The 19417-nt window shown below is 53.2% G+C and overlaps 1 protein-coding gene across 7 annotated transcripts in view; it reads right to left on the reverse strand.

The window, feature by feature from the left end:
* MPP2 (membrane palmitoylated protein 2) overlaps positions 1-19417 on the reverse strand; it is a 28301-nt gene continuing 8884 nt past the window's right edge. For all 7 annotated transcript variants that reach the window (XM_043584659.1, XM_043584655.1, XM_043584657.1 and 4 more), the window contains 10 exons: positions 7732-7884; positions 7429-7578; positions 6811-7038; positions 5979-6110; positions 5767-5872; positions 5597-5665; positions 5201-5362; positions 4331-4533; positions 3859-3987; positions 1-2601 (listed from right to left, as the gene is read on the reverse strand). In XM_043584659.1, coding sequence (XP_043440594.1) covers positions 2425-2601; positions 3859-3987; positions 4331-4533; positions 5201-5362; positions 5597-5665; positions 5767-5872; positions 5979-6110; positions 6811-7038; positions 7429-7578; positions 7732-7884 — 1509 coding nt within the window. In that variant the 3' untranslated portion in view covers positions 1-2424. The remainder of the gene's footprint in view (positions 2602-3858; positions 3988-4330; positions 4534-5200; positions 5363-5596; positions 5666-5766; positions 5873-5978; positions 6111-6810; positions 7039-7428; positions 7579-7731; positions 7885-19417) is intronic.

The raw sequence follows: 19417 nt of genomic DNA on the forward strand, positions 1-19417 counted from the left end.
CTTTGTTTTCACATTTAATCAAAGGAAAAGAAAGAAAACTAGTCAGAGCAAAAGCTCAAGAATTGACTGAGGGAGGAGAGAAGAGGGGACAGGGCCACCAGGCTGGCACTGAGTGTGGACAGTGGGGGGCAGAGTCCTCATTATCCTGAGGTGCCTCAAATACAAGCGTCTGGGGCGAGGTGGCAGGGGGCGGGGGGAGATGTAACATGGTGGGCACACACCTGTTCCAACCCAGCCCTGGGCCAGGGTGGGGGGGGGTGGAGGGGGGTTGGGCAGGGGAGGTAGGATGAAGTTCAGGGAGGGATGAAGACAGGAGAGGAGGGACCCAGCCCAGCCACCCAGGCATCACTAGAGGTGGCAGAACAGCATCAACACAGGAGATCTGCCCTAAAAGGCCAGGTGCCAATGCTCCAGCAAGGTGCCCAGCCTCCTATGCCAACCTCCCTCCACCCCCGTCGGAGGATGGTCTCTCCATCAGGGCACTTTGGAGGTTAACCAAGGGCAGGGGGGTTGCACCAGCAGATCCTCGGGTGCCTCTACTCCCAAGTCCTCCAGGGGAGGCGGGAACTGGCAAAGGCTACCACTGATTGCTTCGGGTGTTTGCCTCCCACTCCTGGTCCCCTTGGGCTGTGGGTAAGGGTGATGCAAGGAAGAGCTGACTTGAGGATGAAAAGAACACTGGCCAAAGGGAAAAGGGGAGTGTAAAGGCGACTGCATAGTGGAGGCAGAGCTACGCAAACGAGATGGGAGCAGGCTTGACCTTTACATCTCATTTGCATACCCTCTGCGAATGCAAATGGGATCCCTACTATAATAAATATATTTCTAACTTTGTAATAAATATTCTGTCTCTTCTCCCTCCCCTTCCCTACGAAATGGGCACACAGTGGTTCAGGGGCCAGCTTGGGCTGAACCTGCAGCGAAGACGGATTAGACACTCAGCAGAACAGGGAAGTCACGGGGGGGGGGGCGGTGGGGGTGATGGGGTGGTCCCGGCAAGGACAGGCTGACCCCAGGCAGGATCACAAAGAAGGACGAGGGACAGATGCCTGGGGAAGTCTAGGACGGCATTATTTTCTTAAAAGGGATTCTATTTTACACAATTGCCTTCCCTAAGGACTCGGGGGTGTCTTTTAGGATAAGGGAACAGCAGGAGAGGGGGAGGAAGACATCTGGGGAGGGCCAAGGCTCTGCAATCTGGGATAAGAGTCTCATATGAAATGGGGGCTGATGGGGAACCCCCAAAAAGTGACCTCCAAAGCAAAACCACCCTTTGCTTCTTTTCTCCAAAAAACCAACACTGATACACACACACCAATGGCACACACACAGACCGGGTGCCGCAGCATGAGGAACAGAAGCTGCGCTGAAACCGTGTGGATAGCGCCCCCTGGAGTTGCTCGACAAGAAGCTGGCTAGAGCACAAATGTCCTCCCCCGGAGCCCAGGCCCCATGGCCTGCTCACAAGGTCCCCTCTGCGCCCCATCCCCAGCGCCACCCTCCAGGCAGATCTGATGCAAGTGGGCCACCTGGACCCCCCCAGAGAGACCACAATGGACAATGGTCACGAACAGGGAGCCCAGATATGCCCCACCGTGGGCCACGATCAGTAGGAGCAGGCTCCCTGTCACTTGGCTCGGTCTTCAGCCCACCCCTACCCCTGTTGAGCCCACTCACCCCTGCTGGCCTTGCCCTGCGGGGGAGCAGAGCTGACCTGTCAGGGGCACGTTGGAGAAGTCTGTGGAGAGACTTCGGCAGTGAAAAGCTGTGGATGAGGGAAGGACAGGGCGGGGTCCGCTTGTGGGACTCCGCCTGATTCCACAGGAGCTAGGACGGCCCTGCTCCCCCCCACCGTGGGAGCTGGTTCAAGCTCGGGTTCCTCCAGCCTTCAGGACGGCACCAGGCTGCCACCACTGCCCAGGACTGCCTGGCTGCTGGGACCTGCACTCCCCGGTCTGATAACAGCCCAAGGCCCACTCCTAGGCCACAGGTGTGAGAGGTGGGAGGAGCCCAGGAATTGGGTGGGCGTGGCTAGCCCAAGGAGAAAAGGTAACTGCAGAGAGGTGCCCTGGGGGCAGTGTACCTACTGACCACAGGGTCCCAAAGCAGCTTTTCTCTTCTCTGGACTGAGCACTATGGAGGTGACTCTGACACTCCTGGGCACAGCCTGGCCCTCAGAGAGGGACATCTGGTGGCCAGTGGGCATGGGGAGTGGGCAGCACCTGGGCACAGAGGTACCCCATGAACACCCCATCTCCTTGGCAGTGCATGCCTCTGTGCTGAAGCCAGATTAGGGCCCCCTAGGAGCCATCACCCAGGGAGAGCCAGACCACCAGGGATGAGAGCTAAGGATCATGGCTGGGGGTCATGGCTGGGGAAGGGGATGGGTCGCAACCCAGAGGGGTGAGGTCCACATGAACAGGCTCAGTACACCCAGCTGACAGGCACCCACTGGGGCTCTGTCCGCAGCTTCTCCATGGCAGCCTGGAGCTCACGAAAGGTCCTCTCCAGGTTGGTGTTGACCAGGCTGAGGTCGAAGTAGTGCCCGTAGCCTCTCTGGATGCGGCTGCTCTCTTCCACTGTCCTCCTCAGGTCTGCCTCCTGCTGGCACAAGGGGACCTCGCGGCCATCAGTGTCCCCCAGTCACCCCCATCATCACGGGGAATCTACAGCCTCCCCCATCTATCCCCCTGCCCAGAGCCCAGCCATATCAGGTACAGACTCCCTGGCTAGGGAGGCAGGAGCCATCGCACGTCTCCGGGCGGCTCTCCTGCAACCAGGGACAGACAGATGGGTGAAAAGAAGGAAGGAAGGAAGGAAATAACCTTTAGTCAGTGCCGAGCATGGCACTAACTGCTTTGCAACCCACGTGATCTTCGCGATAGCTCTGCTAGGCAGGACTAATGATTCCCCATTTCCAGCAGAGAAAATTGAGGTTCAAAGAGGTCACCCAGCCAGCCAGTGGCTGCAGAGGGTCTGCCTGACCCCAAGGTCAGTGCTCCCTCCAGTGTGACCAGGCGCCTGAGATGCACCTCCCAAGCACGCCACTACTAAGGCAATCCACGGGTGCCCCAGGCCACCGCTACCCCACACCTAATCAAAGCTGGCCAGCTGGCTGAGCAAGGGTAGGAAGGACACTTTGAATGCTGACTTAAATGAGCAGAGGTGGAAGCTCTAGGGCTGGCCCAGCTTTGTCCCAGTGGCCCCAGTTGGCTATGTTTGTGGCCAGGGGACTTCAGAGGGGAGCCCAGCCCAGACAGCCTCTGACCAGGGGCCTGAGGACTGCAGTACCAGGCATGGCCAGCAGATGGACCCCTGAGCTCAGAGTTCTGCAAACCCTACATCCGGAGACGGCGGCTCCAAGGGGTACCTGGGGGGGGAGGTAGGCGCCCTGGTGTCCTGTAACCAGTGACTTGAAGCTTCTCCTCCCAGCCTCCCCCCTGATGCTAACTCATCCCTCCAGCCATCCTTCCAGACTCCAGCCCCCTCCTTCCCTTCAGCTTTTCCCTCCAGCTGTAAATGCCTGGCCCACTTCTGCCCAGAGATCACCCACCGGCCCTCCGGGCTCCCTTAAGCACTCTGTCCCCCCACAGTGGACGGAGTGGCAGGCCTTTCAAAAGCTCCTGCACCCCAGGCTAGCTGTATCCCTGACTCTCTGACACTCTGGGCACTTTACTTCCTTGCTCAGATCTCCGTTTCCAAACCGATAAAGTGGGAGTCAGGAGTCCAACCTCACTGATACCTTGGGTGGTGCCCTCTCTCCCTTCCCCAATGCCACCTTCTTCTCCTCATCAGCTCCAGCCTACCTTCTCCCCGGGCAGCCATCAGACCCCTCCCACCGCACCTGAGAGTCCTCACCGTAAGCTGCTTGGTGGACAGCCCACTCTCCAATGCAGCCCGGTTCATGGCCCGGAGGGTCTCGTAGTCAGGGGCCTCGATGAACACCACATAAGGGACAAACTCAGCTGTTCTCAGCACTTTCACTGCCTGCGGGAGCAGAAGAAGGGGGTGGGGGAGTATATCCCCACGGACATCCTGGAAGGGGGAGGAGGGATAGCTGGGGGCTAGCTGGGAGGGTGGGGAAATGGAACCTGGGGATGAATGGGAGAGGAACAGCTGGCAGGTGGCCGGGGACTGGGAAACCGGAAGAGGCTAGAGAAGGAGCGGGCCTGGGAGGGCGAGAAAGAGATTCCGGGTGGGTTGGGTCCCTAGCAGTAGTTGGGGGATATATGAGGGTGCTTGGGAGACCAGTGCCTGGAAGCATATGGGGAGTGCTGGGGGTGGGCCAGCAGAGTACCCAGCGGGGATCCCAGACCGGCTGGGACTTTACCTGGGGGTTGACATCCAGCACGCACACTTTGCCGGCGGCGACCACGCCCCGGATGGAGTCGATGCGCGTGCCATACAGGTTGCCCTCGTACTCGCCATGTTCCAGGTAGCGCCCAGCGCGGATGTCCGCCTCCATCTCCCCACGGGACACAAAGCTGTAGCCCTGACCTTCCCGTTCGGAGTCCTTGGGCCGCCGGGACGTGTCTGGGGGGAAGGAGGGGCTGAGTGAGCACAAGCAGGCTGTACCATCTCAGACGCGCACGGTCGTGCAGCCTGGGAGGGGCGGCCTCCTTCCGCCTTCAAAACGCTGCCGCCTCCCCACACCCGCACCCTCACCCTCACCCCTGCCACACACGCATTCGAGACTCCCACATTGACAGGACCTTCAGAGTTCACTGCGCCAACCTAGTGCTCACAGATGGGGGGCTGAGGCCCAGAGGGGGCGATGTGCACCCCAAAGCCACACACCAAGGTCAAGGAGATCTGGGGTCAGCACTCAGGTTCCCGCGTCCAGGAACCCGGGGCTCTCACCACCCCAGCTGGTTCTGTCACCAAGAAGCCCCGTCTTCCACAAGGCCACACGCAGCCCTGTTTCACAGGGGTTCCCAGCAGGGCTTCTCGTAAGTGAAACTTGAGAGGAGGAAAGGCGAGGCCTTCCCGCAGCCCACCCAGGCCACCCAGGTTCAAAGGACAGCTTCCCCACCCCTCTCCAGCCTGCAGTTCCCTCTACCACCTACAGAGGGTGCACTCCCCCCACGCCTCACTCAAAAGTACCCCTTGACTTGGGAGTCCATGCAGATGCCTGCTCAGTGGACCCAGCCCCAGCCCCTGCTCCCAGTCCCCTGCCCACCAAGGCCCGGCTCCCACTCACAGGGCACGGTGGTGCCATAGCGATCTGGATCCCACATGATGAGTTTGTTCTTCAGGCTGCGCCGGCCCACACCCTGGGCTCCGATGAGCACCAGGGTTTTCCGGCGGAAGGGGGGCATGCGGGCCACCTCCTCATAAATGAGCAGCTCATGCCGGTCAAACTCTGAACACAGGAGATGGCGCTCATCAGGCTAAGCGGGAGGCGTGGGTGGGGCCAGGCCTCAGGGAGGCCAAGGATAAGAGGGCTGCGGCGGTGGGTGGGGGGAGGGTAGCAGAGAGACACGGGGCAGGTTATGGGGATGGGACTGGCAGCATCAGCACCAACAAGTCACTGGCGGGGGCGGGAGGGCGCATGCCATATCAGAGGAGGACAGGGAAGGGGGCCCCCAACACCCACCTGCATTCTTCGTAGTCAAATACATCATTCGCTTCTTTTTCTTTCCTGAAAGGCTGCCACATAGGGTCCCTGGCCACAGGGAGATGGGCGAGTGAGGCCAGGCAGGCTTGTGTCACATCCCAGATCAGGGGTCATGAGGCAGGGGGGGGGGGGGGCGGGGACCCTCATACCTGAGGTGGGTGTCAGCTCCAGATCCCGTTTGACAAAGGCTTTCCGCTTCTCCTCCAGCAGCTGGCTGGGGATGAGCCCAGCGCTGCCCCCTTCGACGTGGCATGCCTGAAAACGGACAAGGGAGAAAGATCTGCCTGAGTGAGAAGACACCTCCCTGGGCGCTCACCTCCCCCACACACCACGCCTGGAGAGACAGACACCGAGGGCTCACCTGCCACCAGTTAGCATCGTCCTGGTTTACAATCTGCAGTAAGTCCCCAGCACTGAAGCGCAGGCCGGCTTCCTTGCAGGGGATAAGGCTGTCTCTTGCAGGGTCGTAGTCGAAGTGGCATTTCACAAATACCTGGATGGGGGATCAGAGAAGGGTCAAGGGAGGAAGGTAAGGCTGGAGGTCAGAACCCTTCTCAGACCAGCCCCCTACCCCACTTCCCCCTCTGAGGGTGGGGGGACCGTCACGGGGTCCACTGTCTTCCCCAGGACCTCACAAAGGTGAAAGAGGCTAAAGCGTGGCCCCCCTAGTAGGGGCATGGTGCCCCCAGGCCCCCCTGGTAGCGGCCTCCCTTTGCATCTAGAACAAAAGGACTCAGACCGATGGGGCCTGTGGTCAGGCCTGGGGCCTGAGGCGGCCACCCGCTGAGGAGGAGGCAGATCACTGGGTAAGGGACACAATCCTGGCTCTGGATCCCTCAATCCACCCACAGCCGCCTCTTGGAACAGGGGGCTCTGGCAGATGGCTACAGAGCCAGTAGGAGAAAGTGGACAGAACGGCCAGACCCCCACCTTCCACCAACCAGGAGGCAGCTGTGCAGGGCACCTGGCAACTCAGCATCGCGCATGCGCGCACACGGTACACATAGGCCCGGGGCTGCATCGATACAGGTTGCCTACGCGGGTACAAACGCGCGCACGTCCCTTGCACATGCGTACGAGTGCCCAAGACTCAGGCCAATGCACGTGTATGTGGGCCTGTGACCCTGGCGGCTGGGAGTCCCGGCTGCCCCTTGGGCCTTGGGCTGGGTGGGGAGGTAGGTGGAGGGACCCACCTGGCGGGGCAGATGGGGCTCCTGGTAGCTGGGCAGGATCTTGAGGATGACGCTGCCGCTGGCACTGCGCAAGAGCTCCTGCAGCGCGCGGGGGTCGCTGCCCACTGGCTGCCCGTTCACCTCCTTGATGATGTCGCCCACGTGCAGCAGGCCTTGCTGAGCCACCATGCCGCCGTGCAGAATGCGCGCGATCACCAACTCGCCGCCCTCCACACGGAACGTCACTCCCTGGGGGGTGGAGGGCGGGTGTGACAAGGCCCCAGCTGCTCCAAGGCAGAATCTTCAAGTGGGTTTCCTAACGGCCCCTCCATTCCCATCCTCACCCCTTCCACCCCGGACTCACAGAGTCCCCCTCTTCCATTTTTCTGCCCCAATCCTTCACTTACAGGGCCGCTCATGGAGGGAAGGGGGGCAGAGTGGGGAGGGTCCTGGCACGCGGACGTGTGCAGCTCAGGTGCACGGTGTCTGCGGTCTCCTGGGGCTGCACGGGCCTGGCCCGGGGGCAAAGCTGGAACCATCTTCCCCTTCAGCCCTCTCCGGGCCAGATCCGGCCTCCACTGCTTACTCTCCACCCCGCCCCCTCCGGATCCCACCCCCAGCCCTGCCCCGTGGCCTCACCAGATGCTCTCCAGCGGTCTTGCGGATGCCCACCATGCGGACCGCGTCGGGAGGCACCGGCTGGTTGCTGAAGGTGGGGTCCAGGCCAGGGCTGGGCGGGGGAGTCTCATAGGTCTTCGAGGCCACAGAGTCATGTGTCTCCAGGAGGGACTGGGGAGGTGGTGGAAACAGGAGGGACCGTGGGACAGTGCCCCGTGGCTCTAACTCCCCGCCAGCCCCTCTCCCAGGGGCCGCCCCAGCCACCGCCCCAACTCCCCGCCCCCCCCCCCCCCCCCCCCCCCCCCCGCCCCTCCGGGCTGGAACCTGGAAGTGAGGCTCTTGGAGGATGCGGGCCAGCTCCGCAGCTGTGCTGCTCTGCTCTGCCAGCTGCGCCAGATCCCGAAGGATCTCCTGCACCAGCTCCAGGTTGTTGTCCCGCACGGCCTCCAGCTTGGTCTCCTCCAGCCGCTCGTGGGCCTGGTGGGTGAGGGCGGGGCAGGTAACACCTGAGGCTCCCCAAGAACCCTGAGCTACCAAACACTGCCCCGCCCCCCCAAGCGCAAATCCTGACTTCAGACCCCGCCCTTGGCACCGCTTCTGACATCAGCTTCAGACCCTCACTCACCCAGCAGCGAGCACACTCCCACCTGCGCAGGCGCACCTTGCCTTCTCCTTTCACCCCCAAAATGGTGATTAGGACCCAATTTAGGGAAGGGAGAGTACAAGGATAAACCATCCTGTTGCCACAGAGGGCCATGAAACTTATCACGCTGTCTCCAGCCCCCCGGGGACCCTATAAGCATGTGAGTTCAAGGACAACTTATTCCACCCAACATCATGGTCTTGGACATCCTGTAGCCCAGGATGAAGAAGCCGGGGAGGTGGACTAACTTGCTCAAGGTCACAGGGACCCAAACTTGGGTCTCCAGGCCTTCAGCCTAGTGCTCCCAGTGAGGGAGGGGATGAGAAACCGGTGCAGTTGACCTTGAACGACACGAGGGTTTGCCACACCAACCCCAGCACAGTCAAAAATCCACATATAACTTTTTACTCCACAAAGACTTAATTACTGATAGGCTACTGGTGACTGGAAGCCTTATGGGTAGCAAAGAGTTGGTTGGGGTGCCTGAGTGGCTCAGTCGGTTGAGTGCCCAACTCTTGATTTCAGCTCAGATCGTGACCTCAAGGTCGTGGGATTGAGCCCCTATGTCAGGCTCCGCACTGGATGTGGGGCCTTCTTGGGATTCTCTCTCTCCTTCTCCCTCTGCCCCTTTCCTTCTCACATGAGTGTTCCCCACGTCTCTCTCTCTCTCAAAAAAAAAACAAAAAAACACAAAGAGTTGGTTAACACATATTTTCTACGTTATATTATTATATACTGTACTCTACAATAAAGTAAGCTAGGGAAAAGAAAATGTTAAGAGAGTCACAAGGAAGAGAAAACATTTACAGTGCTGTGCTTTATTTATTGAGAAAAGTCCACAGACGAGTGAACTCGCACAGCTCAAACCCACGTTGCTCAAGGGTCAGATGCACATGGCACCAGGAGAGGACCTTGCACCTGCTTGTTGATTTATGGACTCTGGGCTCCATGTGCTCTGAAAAGGGGGAAGGAAGGTTTTACCAGTGACCAGTCCAGCAAGGAGAGTTATGTTAGTTGGGTCAGGAAGTAAGGAGTCTTATTTCAGGGATATAAATGAAGACTTTTTCCTCTCTGAACCATTTGAAAAATAGACCTAAGTCACTTCACCCCAGACTACTTCAGCGTACATCACCTAAGAACAAGTAGGAGACCAGCTACATAAACTATGATACCACCACCACTTGGAAGAAGTTCAACGTTGACACATTGATGTAATATCTGATAGACGGTCTCTATTTAAATACTGGTTAGTGTCCCCAAAGTATCCCTTATAGTTTTGGGGGGTTGTTTTTGTTTTTTTCTGATCAACAATCCCATCAAGGACCATGTGTTACGTTTGGTTACAGAAAGGCCACATCTTTTTATTCCCCTTTAGACCAGATCCCAGTAACTTCTGGTCTTTCGGGACATGTTTAAGTTCAGGCAAGTAGTTTGTAAAATGCCCCACAACGGGATTGCTCTGATTGTTTTGCCATGATTAGACTCAGGTGAATCATTTTTGGCCAGAGTTCTACATAAGCAATCTTGTGTCTTTCCCACATCTTGAGACTGTGACTATTCTGTTCCCCAACAATCTTTCATTGATGTATTTAGCATTCATTTATGACCGCTGCCTAAATCAATTCTTAAGTTGGGGGTTGCGAAATAGTGATTTTCTAACTCCGTTATTCCTTCTGCATTTATTAGCTGGCATTCTCCTGTAAGAAAGAGCTAGTCCTTTTTCCCTCCCACCCCACCTCCCTCTCACCTAAACTCCCCTCTCTGTATCATTATGGATTCTTTTTTATTCTGCGTTATACTCCACCACCATCGCTATCTTCGTGGTCTCAATTTATCCCACATTTTGTTCATTGGGAGCTCCAAACACACCCGTGTCCTTTGGACACGGTTCCCATCAGTCCTCGAGCACCTTCTTCCCTCTGCCACAGGCTCATCTCGTACTTTCCCTACCCCACGTCTGGGCTCAGCAATTTCTCCAAGGAACTTGGATTCCTTTTGGCAGGGAATGGTACTTAGAAACCAAGATCTGGGGTACTCAGTGCTCATTGCTTCTGGCATGTCACTTCCTTAGTAACCCTTAGTTGACCGTGATAGTTCCAATTAAAATCTAACGCTGCAAAATTCTCCTCCTCTGCTCCCGTTCCGTATTGGTACCTCCCTTCTCCCTCAGTGAGAACTTATTTCCCCAAAATATGAATATATCTGCTTATCTGTTCCATCGTTCAAAATTCAAAAGGATTTCAAAATTGCTAAACTACTGTGGCCACCTGTCACAAACTTAAGTAAAAGTCAAGATTTATCTGCAGTCCCTTTTGTCCTCAGAATAGTCTAAAAGCGCTTACAGCATTAGGGAGATGCTCTGTATCTGTGCTGTCCAACATGGCAGCCATATGTGGCCATCAAGCAACGGGACTAGTATGACTGAAAAACTGAATTTTTAATTCTACATCAGCAGTGCAGTTTATTTAAGTGTTTTCATTTTAACTTAAGCATTTAAATAAATACTCACATGTGGCTAGTGGCTACTGTATCAAATAGTACAGCCTTAGACTGTATCTCACTTAAGGTATACAGTCAGAATACTGTGAGCAAAAGTACTAGAATTAATTCCCTTTTCTGTATAGTTATGCTAACGATTTAATATGTGGACAGATTCACTTATCTGCACTTGATCTCAGAGTTTGCTTTTTTCATTCTTTTCAATTCATTTGTATTTTTTGAATATTTACAACACTTACATGGTTCAAATTTTAAATCTAGGGGCACCTGGGTGGCTCATCCGTTGAGCATCCAACTCTTGATTTCGGTTCAGGTCATGATCTCATGGTCCTGGGATGGAACCCCACATCAGGCTCCATGCTAAGTGTGGAGCCTGCTCGGGATTCTCTCTCTCTCTCTCTCTCTCTTTCTTTCTCTTTCCCTCTGCCCCTCCCTCCCTCTCTCTCTGCCAAAAAGATAATTTAAATCTATATAAAAAGTAACCCGAGGGACACCTGGGTGACTCGGTTGGTTGAGTGTCCAACTTCAGCTTAGGTCATGGTCAGGGTTCGTGAGTTCGAGCCCTGCATCGGCCTCCCTGCTCTCAGCACAGGGCCTGCTTTGGATCCTCTGTCCTCCTCTCTCTCTGCCCCTCCCTTATTTGCACTCTCTCTCTCTCTCTCTCAAAAAGAGATTTTAGGGGCGTCTGGGTGGCTCAGTTGGTTAAGCGTACGACTTCAGCTCAGGTCATGATCTCCTGGTTCGCAGGTTCGAGCCCCTTCTTTCTTTTCCCAACAGTAAGTAAATATTTCTCTTTCTTTTTTACATACAAGGTAGAACACTATACACACACACTCTTTGCTTCCTTTTTGTTTGTTTGTTTGTTTTTTAATTGGCTTGGTTTGCTGTTTAGGCTTTTTACTTAACAGTATGCCCTGGAAATCACTCTATGCTGCTACGTGGAGATCTTCCTTTATTATTATTATACATTTTTTTAATTACTGCGTTTGAGTCACTGCGCAACTGGAATACCATAATTCATTCGACCATTCTCAGGGGTATTTAGGTTGTTTCTAATCTCTTACTATTGCAAACAAAGCTAGAGTGAATAACCTGGCATAGCTGTTGTCTATCTGTAGAGAAGCCTTCCATGTCAATTCCTGGATCAAGCAGTAGATACACTGTGGTTTTGTTAGATATTGACAACCCCCCTCTCCATGGGGCTCAGGCCGCTTTGTCCTCTCACCAGCTTTGGATGAGAGACTTCCCTGAAGCCTTGCCACCGGAGCGTGTGATCAGACCTTTGCGTGTCTGCCAATCACGTGGATGAGAAACAATTTCTCAGTGGGTCTTGATTTGCATTTTGCTTCTGGAGTGAAGCTGAGCATCTCCTCCTATGTTTAAAGGCCATCTCTTCATCCTTCTCTGCAAATTGTCTGTTCATGTCTTCTGCCAATTTTTCTATCAGGTCTTGGTTTTTTTTCTTTGTCCCATTTTTCAAATGTGCTCTGTGTTGGAAAGATAAGCCCTTTATCTGTGCTATCTCTTGCAAATATTTTCCCCCAGTTTGCCATTGTCTTTTGATTCTGCTTACGGTTTTCTGTCAATGCAAAGTTTATTAATACATGCATCTGATTTTTAAGGCATAGTTTAAAAGGGGGGCTTTCCCAACACACAGATCCATGTTTTCATCTAGGATATGTATGGTTTATTTTTCACATTTACATCTCCAATCTGCTTTGAGTTTATTCTGGTGTATGGTGTAAGTACGGATCTGCTTTGATATCTTTCCAAAGGACAATCCAGGTATCCCAATGCCATTTATTAAAAATCTATAGGAAATTTTTTGTTTAATTTTCTATGTGTGACAATGGTAGTGTGAATATATTTTTAAGAATCTTCATCTTTTAGCTATATATGCTGAACTACAGATAAAACTATGTCTGAGATTTGCTTCAAAATAATTCAGGAGAGAGGGATGTAGGTGGAGGTATGGATAAAGCAAGATTATTCATGGGTTGTTACATGTCAATGTGCAGCAATGAATGATGCAGGTTCAGGAGACATATTTTTCAAGCCCAAGAGAAGAGATTTTAATAACACCTCATAGGGATACCCTGAGGATTCGGGGAGATGCACACAGGGCCTGGCACACAGTAGGTGCTCAGTAAAGGCTAGCTCTTTCTATCTTCTCTTCCCCAAACAGGCCAGGGGAACGGCATCCGCGGGGGGGGGGGGGGGGGGGCGGCACGTTAGCCCCACAGTCACTTAAACCAGCCTCTGGCAGGTGAGAAGCATTTCAGACAGACGCCCACAACCTGGCGGGGCAGAATGTTCCTGCATGGGAGAAGCAGACAATTGAAGGGGCAAAGGAACAGCACTCAGAAACCACTTATGCCTTGGGGCACCCAGGTGTCCTAGTCAGTTAAGCTATGGACTCTGGATTTCAGCCTCAAGTCATAATCTCACGGTCATGAGTTCAAGCCCCCATGTGGGGCTCCTCACTGAGCATGAAGGCTGCTTGGGATTCTCTCCCTCCCTCCCTCCCTCTGCTTTCCCTACCTCCCTGTGCATTCTCTCTCCCTCCCCCCCCTAAAAAAAAATAAATAAACATTAAAAAAAAAAAAGAAAGAAAACAGTTATGCCTTGATGTTCCTTGATGTTCCCCAGGCGCTAACTGAGGCATGTCTCTGAAGGTTCCACCAAAATGTATGTGCTCTTGTCATTTGGCTCAGCACAGCACGCCAAGCTTTCCGGGCCCTGTTACCAGCGACTAGAACAATGCCTGGAGTTCAGGGCCCAGGAACTGTATTTCAAGAATGAACAGTGGCACTGGGGCATGGAAACCATCTCACAATGGCCACTTTAGCCGGTCTGTCTCTTCAGCTTAGCAGGGGAGAACAAATTTCCCCAGGAGCCCTCACTAACTGAGCCAGAAGCCAGGGCCCCTCCCAAGCAGCCTACCTCCCATCCCTCCCTTAATGACACCTCCCTGCAGGCTGGTCCATTCATCCTCCTGTGGCTGCCCCGGGCGTCTCACCCACTGATATAAAAGCACAGCTCTCCAAGCTGGACCTTCACGGCCCAGCTTGGGCTGGGTTGAATCCAACCCAGAATTGGATTCATCCTATCCTTGCTCTGTGATATGTTCTCGTCATTGGTTTGGTTTGTGCATGGCTCCCTTTCAGTTTGGTCGCCATTGAGGTAGACATTTTTATAGTAGTATAACAAGGATCGAAGAACCCACCATTCAAACCATAAATGAGGATCTTGACAATATCCTACATCTAACCACATGGCCCAGCCACCCATCCACTCCCAGAAACCGCCATCTTGATTCCCTGTCATCATCCTGCCCCGGCTTCCATTTACAGTTTCATTGTCTCTATGCATTATACATATTTCTAGAATTGATATCATTTTTAATTATTCTTACCTTTTTTTAAAAAAGGGCGAATTATGCTACATATAATGCCTGGGGGCCTGATTCTTTTCACTTAACATTATTAAGTGAAAAATTATTTTACCTACTATTTTTTTACCCACTATTATCTTGCTAAAATTTACTCTCACTTTCCATGTTAAGAGATAACATTTGGGGCGCCTGGGTGGCGCAGTCGGTTAAGCGTCCGACTTCAGCCAGGTCACGATCTCGCGGTCCGGGAGTTCGAGCCCCGGGTCAGGCTCTGGGCTGATGGCTCGGAGCCTGGAGCCTGTTTCCGATTCTGTGTCTCCCTCTCTCTCTGCCCCTCCCCCGTTCATGCTCTGTCTCTCTCTGTCCCAAAAATAAATAAAACGTTGAAAAAAAAATTCTTTTTAAGAGATAACATTTTACTTTGTTTCACTTATTATGTTTCACTTAACATTATTCCTCTATGATTCATTCTTTCCCCCCCCATATCACAGTTGTTCATTTTAACCATATTATATTCCATTGTGTGAATATGCCACATTTGATTCATGCCCTCTCCTTGGGAAGCACCTGGGTCATTTCAGGATTTGGGCATCATGAACAGCACTGCTATGAACATTCCAGTCTGTATCTCCTGGTGCACATGTAAGAGTTTCTCCCAGAAACAAAATTGCTGGGCCATGGGGTATACGTACGTTCAATGGTAAAGCAGCACATTTACAAAATATCTCATTTAAATGTCATACCAGATGGGTGCACCTGGGTGGCTCAGTTGGTTAAGCGACTGACTTCGGCCCAGGTCATGGTCTCACAGTTCGTGGGTTCGAACCCTGCGTCAGGGCTCTGTGCTGACAGCTCGGAGCCTGGAGCCTGCTTCGGATTCTGTGTCTCCCTCTCTCTCTCTGCCCCTGGCCCACTCATGCTCTGTCTCTCTCTCTCTCTCTCTCTCTCTCTCTCTCTCAAAAATAAATAAAATTAAAAAAAAAATAAATGTCATAATGACCCTGTGGGATCAGTAGTCCCAAGGCCATTATCTGAGACTTGAGTGGGTGAAACGAATTCCTTCGGAGCCCAGAACTCATCTGTGTACATCAGGGACTCCAGTCAGTTTCCTGGGCTCCTCCACGGCTGTGGTGCCACCATCTGGGCACCTGTTTTGAGAATGCATGCAGTTGAGAGGCACTAGGCCCCACTACCAGGAAAGTTTTGAGTTTATGTGGTAACCATTTGTTGAATTCTGCTCTGACAATCATCTTCGGCACAGCAGGGCTCAAGCTTATTACAGACCAGAAGCCTGGGCCAAGTATACAGTTAGCTAATGGTGCAGCTGGTACTTGAACCCTGATCTGTCAGCTGCTGGTCCGGAAGCAGACTGCAAAAGCAGAAACGTCACACAGCCATTTCTCTGTGAGTTTTTCCCCCTCTGCCCTCACACTCTGACATCTCTGATTGTGGCAAAAGACAGGGAATTCTCATTTGACGCCTATGCTCATAATTAAATAGCTCAAAAACTGAAAGAAGCCCCAGAGGGTGGTGTGCTAGAAGGTAAAGTGACTCTTCAATCGTGATTCGATGATGTGATTTGCTTTGGTCGGGGGACATTAGCAAATATGATGCAAAAAGAAGCTTCGAGGCTTGTCCTCCCTTGCTGCTGAGACCGCCATGTGAAGAAACCTGGGCTCTCTCCTAGAAGGTGAGGGACCACACCATCCTAGACACTGCAGCCTTCTCAGCTGAGACACCAGATGTGTGAATGAAAACATCCTAGACCACCCTACTGAGCAGCCCAGACCAGAAAAACCACCCAAACCATCCAAAAATCATGAGAAATGAATCATGGTTGTTTAAAGCCACTACATTGTGGGATGGTTTGTTACACAGCAGAAACCAACTGATACACTGAGCTCCCCACCACCGTAGCTTCCACTTGTCATGTCCCTTGGTCAGAGTCTCTATTTCAGTGACACGCCCCCCCCCCCCCGACTCCTTCATTCTTCTAGGACTCTCTCACCCCAGCCTTATTACAGGAGTGGAGTCTCCCAGTGAACTCTAGTCAATGGACAAGACTGCATTGTAACAACTCTTTATGGTTTGAAATGCACTTCTACATCCATGACTTTCCCCATCCCTACTATAACTCTGAAAGAGAGACATCATCATCCCCACTTTTCCAAAGAAATAACTAAAGCTCAGAGAGGTTGTCAGACATACTAAAATCACACAGCCAACCAAGGACTCTTCTGACTCCAAACCCCATGTTCTGTCTACTTCGTCTCATGTGGATTAGATCACAGGCCCCCCAGCTGGCAGATGTCTCCACTGGTAACAGTTTGCCAGAATTTCTGAATGTCAGCTGACTTGGATTCCTCACCTTCGACTTGCCTGTTGTTGGAACACCTGCTGAGGGATCCAAGTCGGCCCTCCCCTATGTCACCCGCCTGCTAAGGCTGCCACCTGTTGTCTGCAGCCAACCCCCTGGATTTAGGACCTGTCGGCCAGATTTGATTTCCCTCCAGAGCCTTTACTCTCTGGGTTTGTCCCCTCAGGCCCCGCCCCTCCATCCTAGATCTACTCAGCCCAGCCCCTCCCAGGCTGTCTGCCACATCCCCAGAGGGGACAGGCAAGCCCCACCCCATAGGGGAAGGGGCGGGGGCTTAATAGCTACCTCCCGAAGTTCCAGCTTGTTTATGGGCCACTTTGCCAAGAGAACCAAGTTTTTACAACTGGATCTTTGATCCGAGCCCTTTTGTCTGGTAAGTTGGAAATGTATCTCTGTATGCAAGGCCATTCAAATTGTGAGAAGGAATAAGAAATAGGTCCTGTCGTCCAAAGCAGGTCACGGGGTCAAGCCCAGACTGAAGAATGGAGAAACTCTGCCAACTCGATGAGACAAGTGACAAAGTTCCATTGCAAAGGGTCACACGTACAGGGATGGGAAGGATTCTTACTGAGCTCAGACAGGCCTTTATGGAGACGCACTTCTTGTCTGTCTCACAGCTCAGTGGAGAGAAGTCGCAGGGTCCTCTTGGCCCATCAGCCTCGTACTGGGGGGTCTCAGAGTTGAAGAAAGGTCCACCCTATTCTCTGTTGTGCTTTATGCATCTGGAACCATCCTGGGAATCTCTTGGGAGGAAATTCTGACCAGCTTATCGCCCAAGAACAAGTCTGGAGAAGGGAGTTTATGTTTCCAGTCTGATACGGTTCGTCGGTAACTTCTCAGGTAGGCTGTACCATGACACCCCAGGGCAACAGACTTGGACTCCATCCGGAGAACAAACTATCTGACCACTCACTCCCATAGCCCTAGCACTGTGCCTGGTACTCGGTAAGCACGCAATGGATATTCGCTTGTATCAGTGATGGCTGACCGGGTGAGTGATGGGAAACCATACAGCCAGCAATCCCCTCACTGGAGGGCCGTCTCGTGGATCAGACAAAGACACCGAAGGAGGACGCTAGCAAGGGCAATCATGCTTCAGAGGGACCTTCTAATCCCGAGATTCTCCTATCCTAAAAGCTCTCTATTTCATTGGCTGTCTCACTGTAGAAGCAACAGCTAACGTGACCCAGAGGGGACAACGGTCTAAAAAATCCAACTCTGAAATTGGCTTTGGCAGGTTACAGGCGTTGAGGGTCAAAATGTGCATATTCAGCAATGCCACTGCCAAGTGTCCACCCTAGAGAGACTCACACACGTGCAGAAGCAGCTGAACGTGAGGACATGCACCGCAGCGCTGTCCTTAGTAGAAGAAAGTCAACAACATCACACCTTTTCTCAGTAGAACCGATAAATAAATACACCAGGCTCTATCTCATAAACTGGAATACCACACAACAGAGAGGGAGACACAGAATCTGAAGCAGGATCCAGGCTCTCAGCTGTCTGCACAGAGCCCACACGGCAGCGCTTGAACTCACGAGCTGTGAGATCGTGACCTGAGCCGAGATCAAGAGTCGGACACTTAACCGACTGAGCCACCCAGGGGCCCCTACGACAACATCTTACTTCTTGCAAAGAAACAACACGCACTAAAGAAAACAGGGCCAGCACTCACGACCTGGAGATAGGTACTTACACAGCTGTTGGGTTTAACTCCTACACTCTTTGTATTCATTCATTCAGCAAATATTTGGTGACCACCTACTGTATGCTAAGGGCTGTTCTGGGCTCTGGGGATTCAAACAGAAGGACACCCCTGCCCTCCGGGACCTCACATGCTCTTTGTTGGAAACATGCGTGATGCCTTGTTTTTATTTTTTTCAATGCTCATTTATTTGTTTATTTATTTAATTGGGTGGGGGGCGGGGGAAGGGCAGAGAGAGCCGGAGAGAATCCCAAGCAGGCTCTGCGCTGTCAGCACGGAGCCCGACAAGGGGCTCAATCTCACGAACCATGAGATCATGACCTGAGTCGACATCAAGAGTTGGACGCTTCACCGACTGAGCCACCCAGAAGCCCCTTCCTGTTTTTACTTTTAATACACGAATACAGTCCTTGACCATTGAACGAAAAGCAACCGGCCTTTTCTCCAATTCCCCCCAGTCTGCTCACTTTTCTCCTCCCCAGGTCTTCATACGGAACGTTCCACACGACCAGGCTCTGTCCCCGGGGCACAGTGTCCCCTGAGTAGCTCTCTCCCTCCAGTGGGGCCTGGTCCCTCCCACACCCCATGCTGGAGCCAGCCACGGCTGTCCTGTGTCAGAGTCCCCATCCCTACCCTGAGGAAAAGCCACCACCTGGCTGCACCGCCCTCTACCGCTGTCTCAACAGCATCATTGCCACACTCCTGGTCACTCCATCGCCATTCCTTGAAACCCTGGGCCTGCCTCGGTCTTCTCCCACCCCAGTGCCTGTCGTACCCTAGATTCCCACCCCACCCCCACACAAGCCTTTCCTTTCTGAGCCTCTTTAACATCAATGACCTCCCCATCCACTGCAGCCACATCCTAAATTGTCATGTTACCCCCTAGAGCTGTGCTCCTTGGAAATCTTTCACCTCCCGCCTCCCTCTCTCTAATCTCTGCCTTCTCTTCCAGTTATGCACTCTCTCTAAACACTCTCTGACCTCACAGAGCCCCCAGGCCTCCATCTTTTCCCTCCCTCCCCGCTCTCCCAGTCTGGGCCCCAGAAGTGATGCTCTGAGTCCCTCCCTCTCACTGGTCCCCTTCACACTGCCCCCCTGCATCCCAGCCTCCACAGCCCACAAGACCTGGACCAAAGCCACCCCCTTTCCTCCTGGCATCCCGGGACTGAGCCCACCCCCACCCCGAAAGTCTGGCATCTGCCACGGGTGGTCTGGGGCCCTGTCAATCCTGCTCCCTGGCTTTAGTGGGGACCCCTTGCCCTCCCTTCAGCGATTAGTCAAATCTTCATCTCCAAATCCCCCTGCTCCATCCGGATCCCTAATTTCCAGCAGACCACTGCCCCCCGCTTCTCTGAAAACCCTGAGCAATCACACATGATTCTCTGCAACTCC

The sequence above is a fragment of the Prionailurus bengalensis genome, chromosome E1 (assembly GCF_016509475.1).
Source record: "Prionailurus bengalensis isolate Pbe53 chromosome E1, Fcat_Pben_1.1_paternal_pri, whole genome shotgun sequence".
NCBI classification, from domain to species: domain Eukaryota; kingdom Metazoa; phylum Chordata; class Mammalia; order Carnivora; family Felidae; genus Prionailurus; species Prionailurus bengalensis.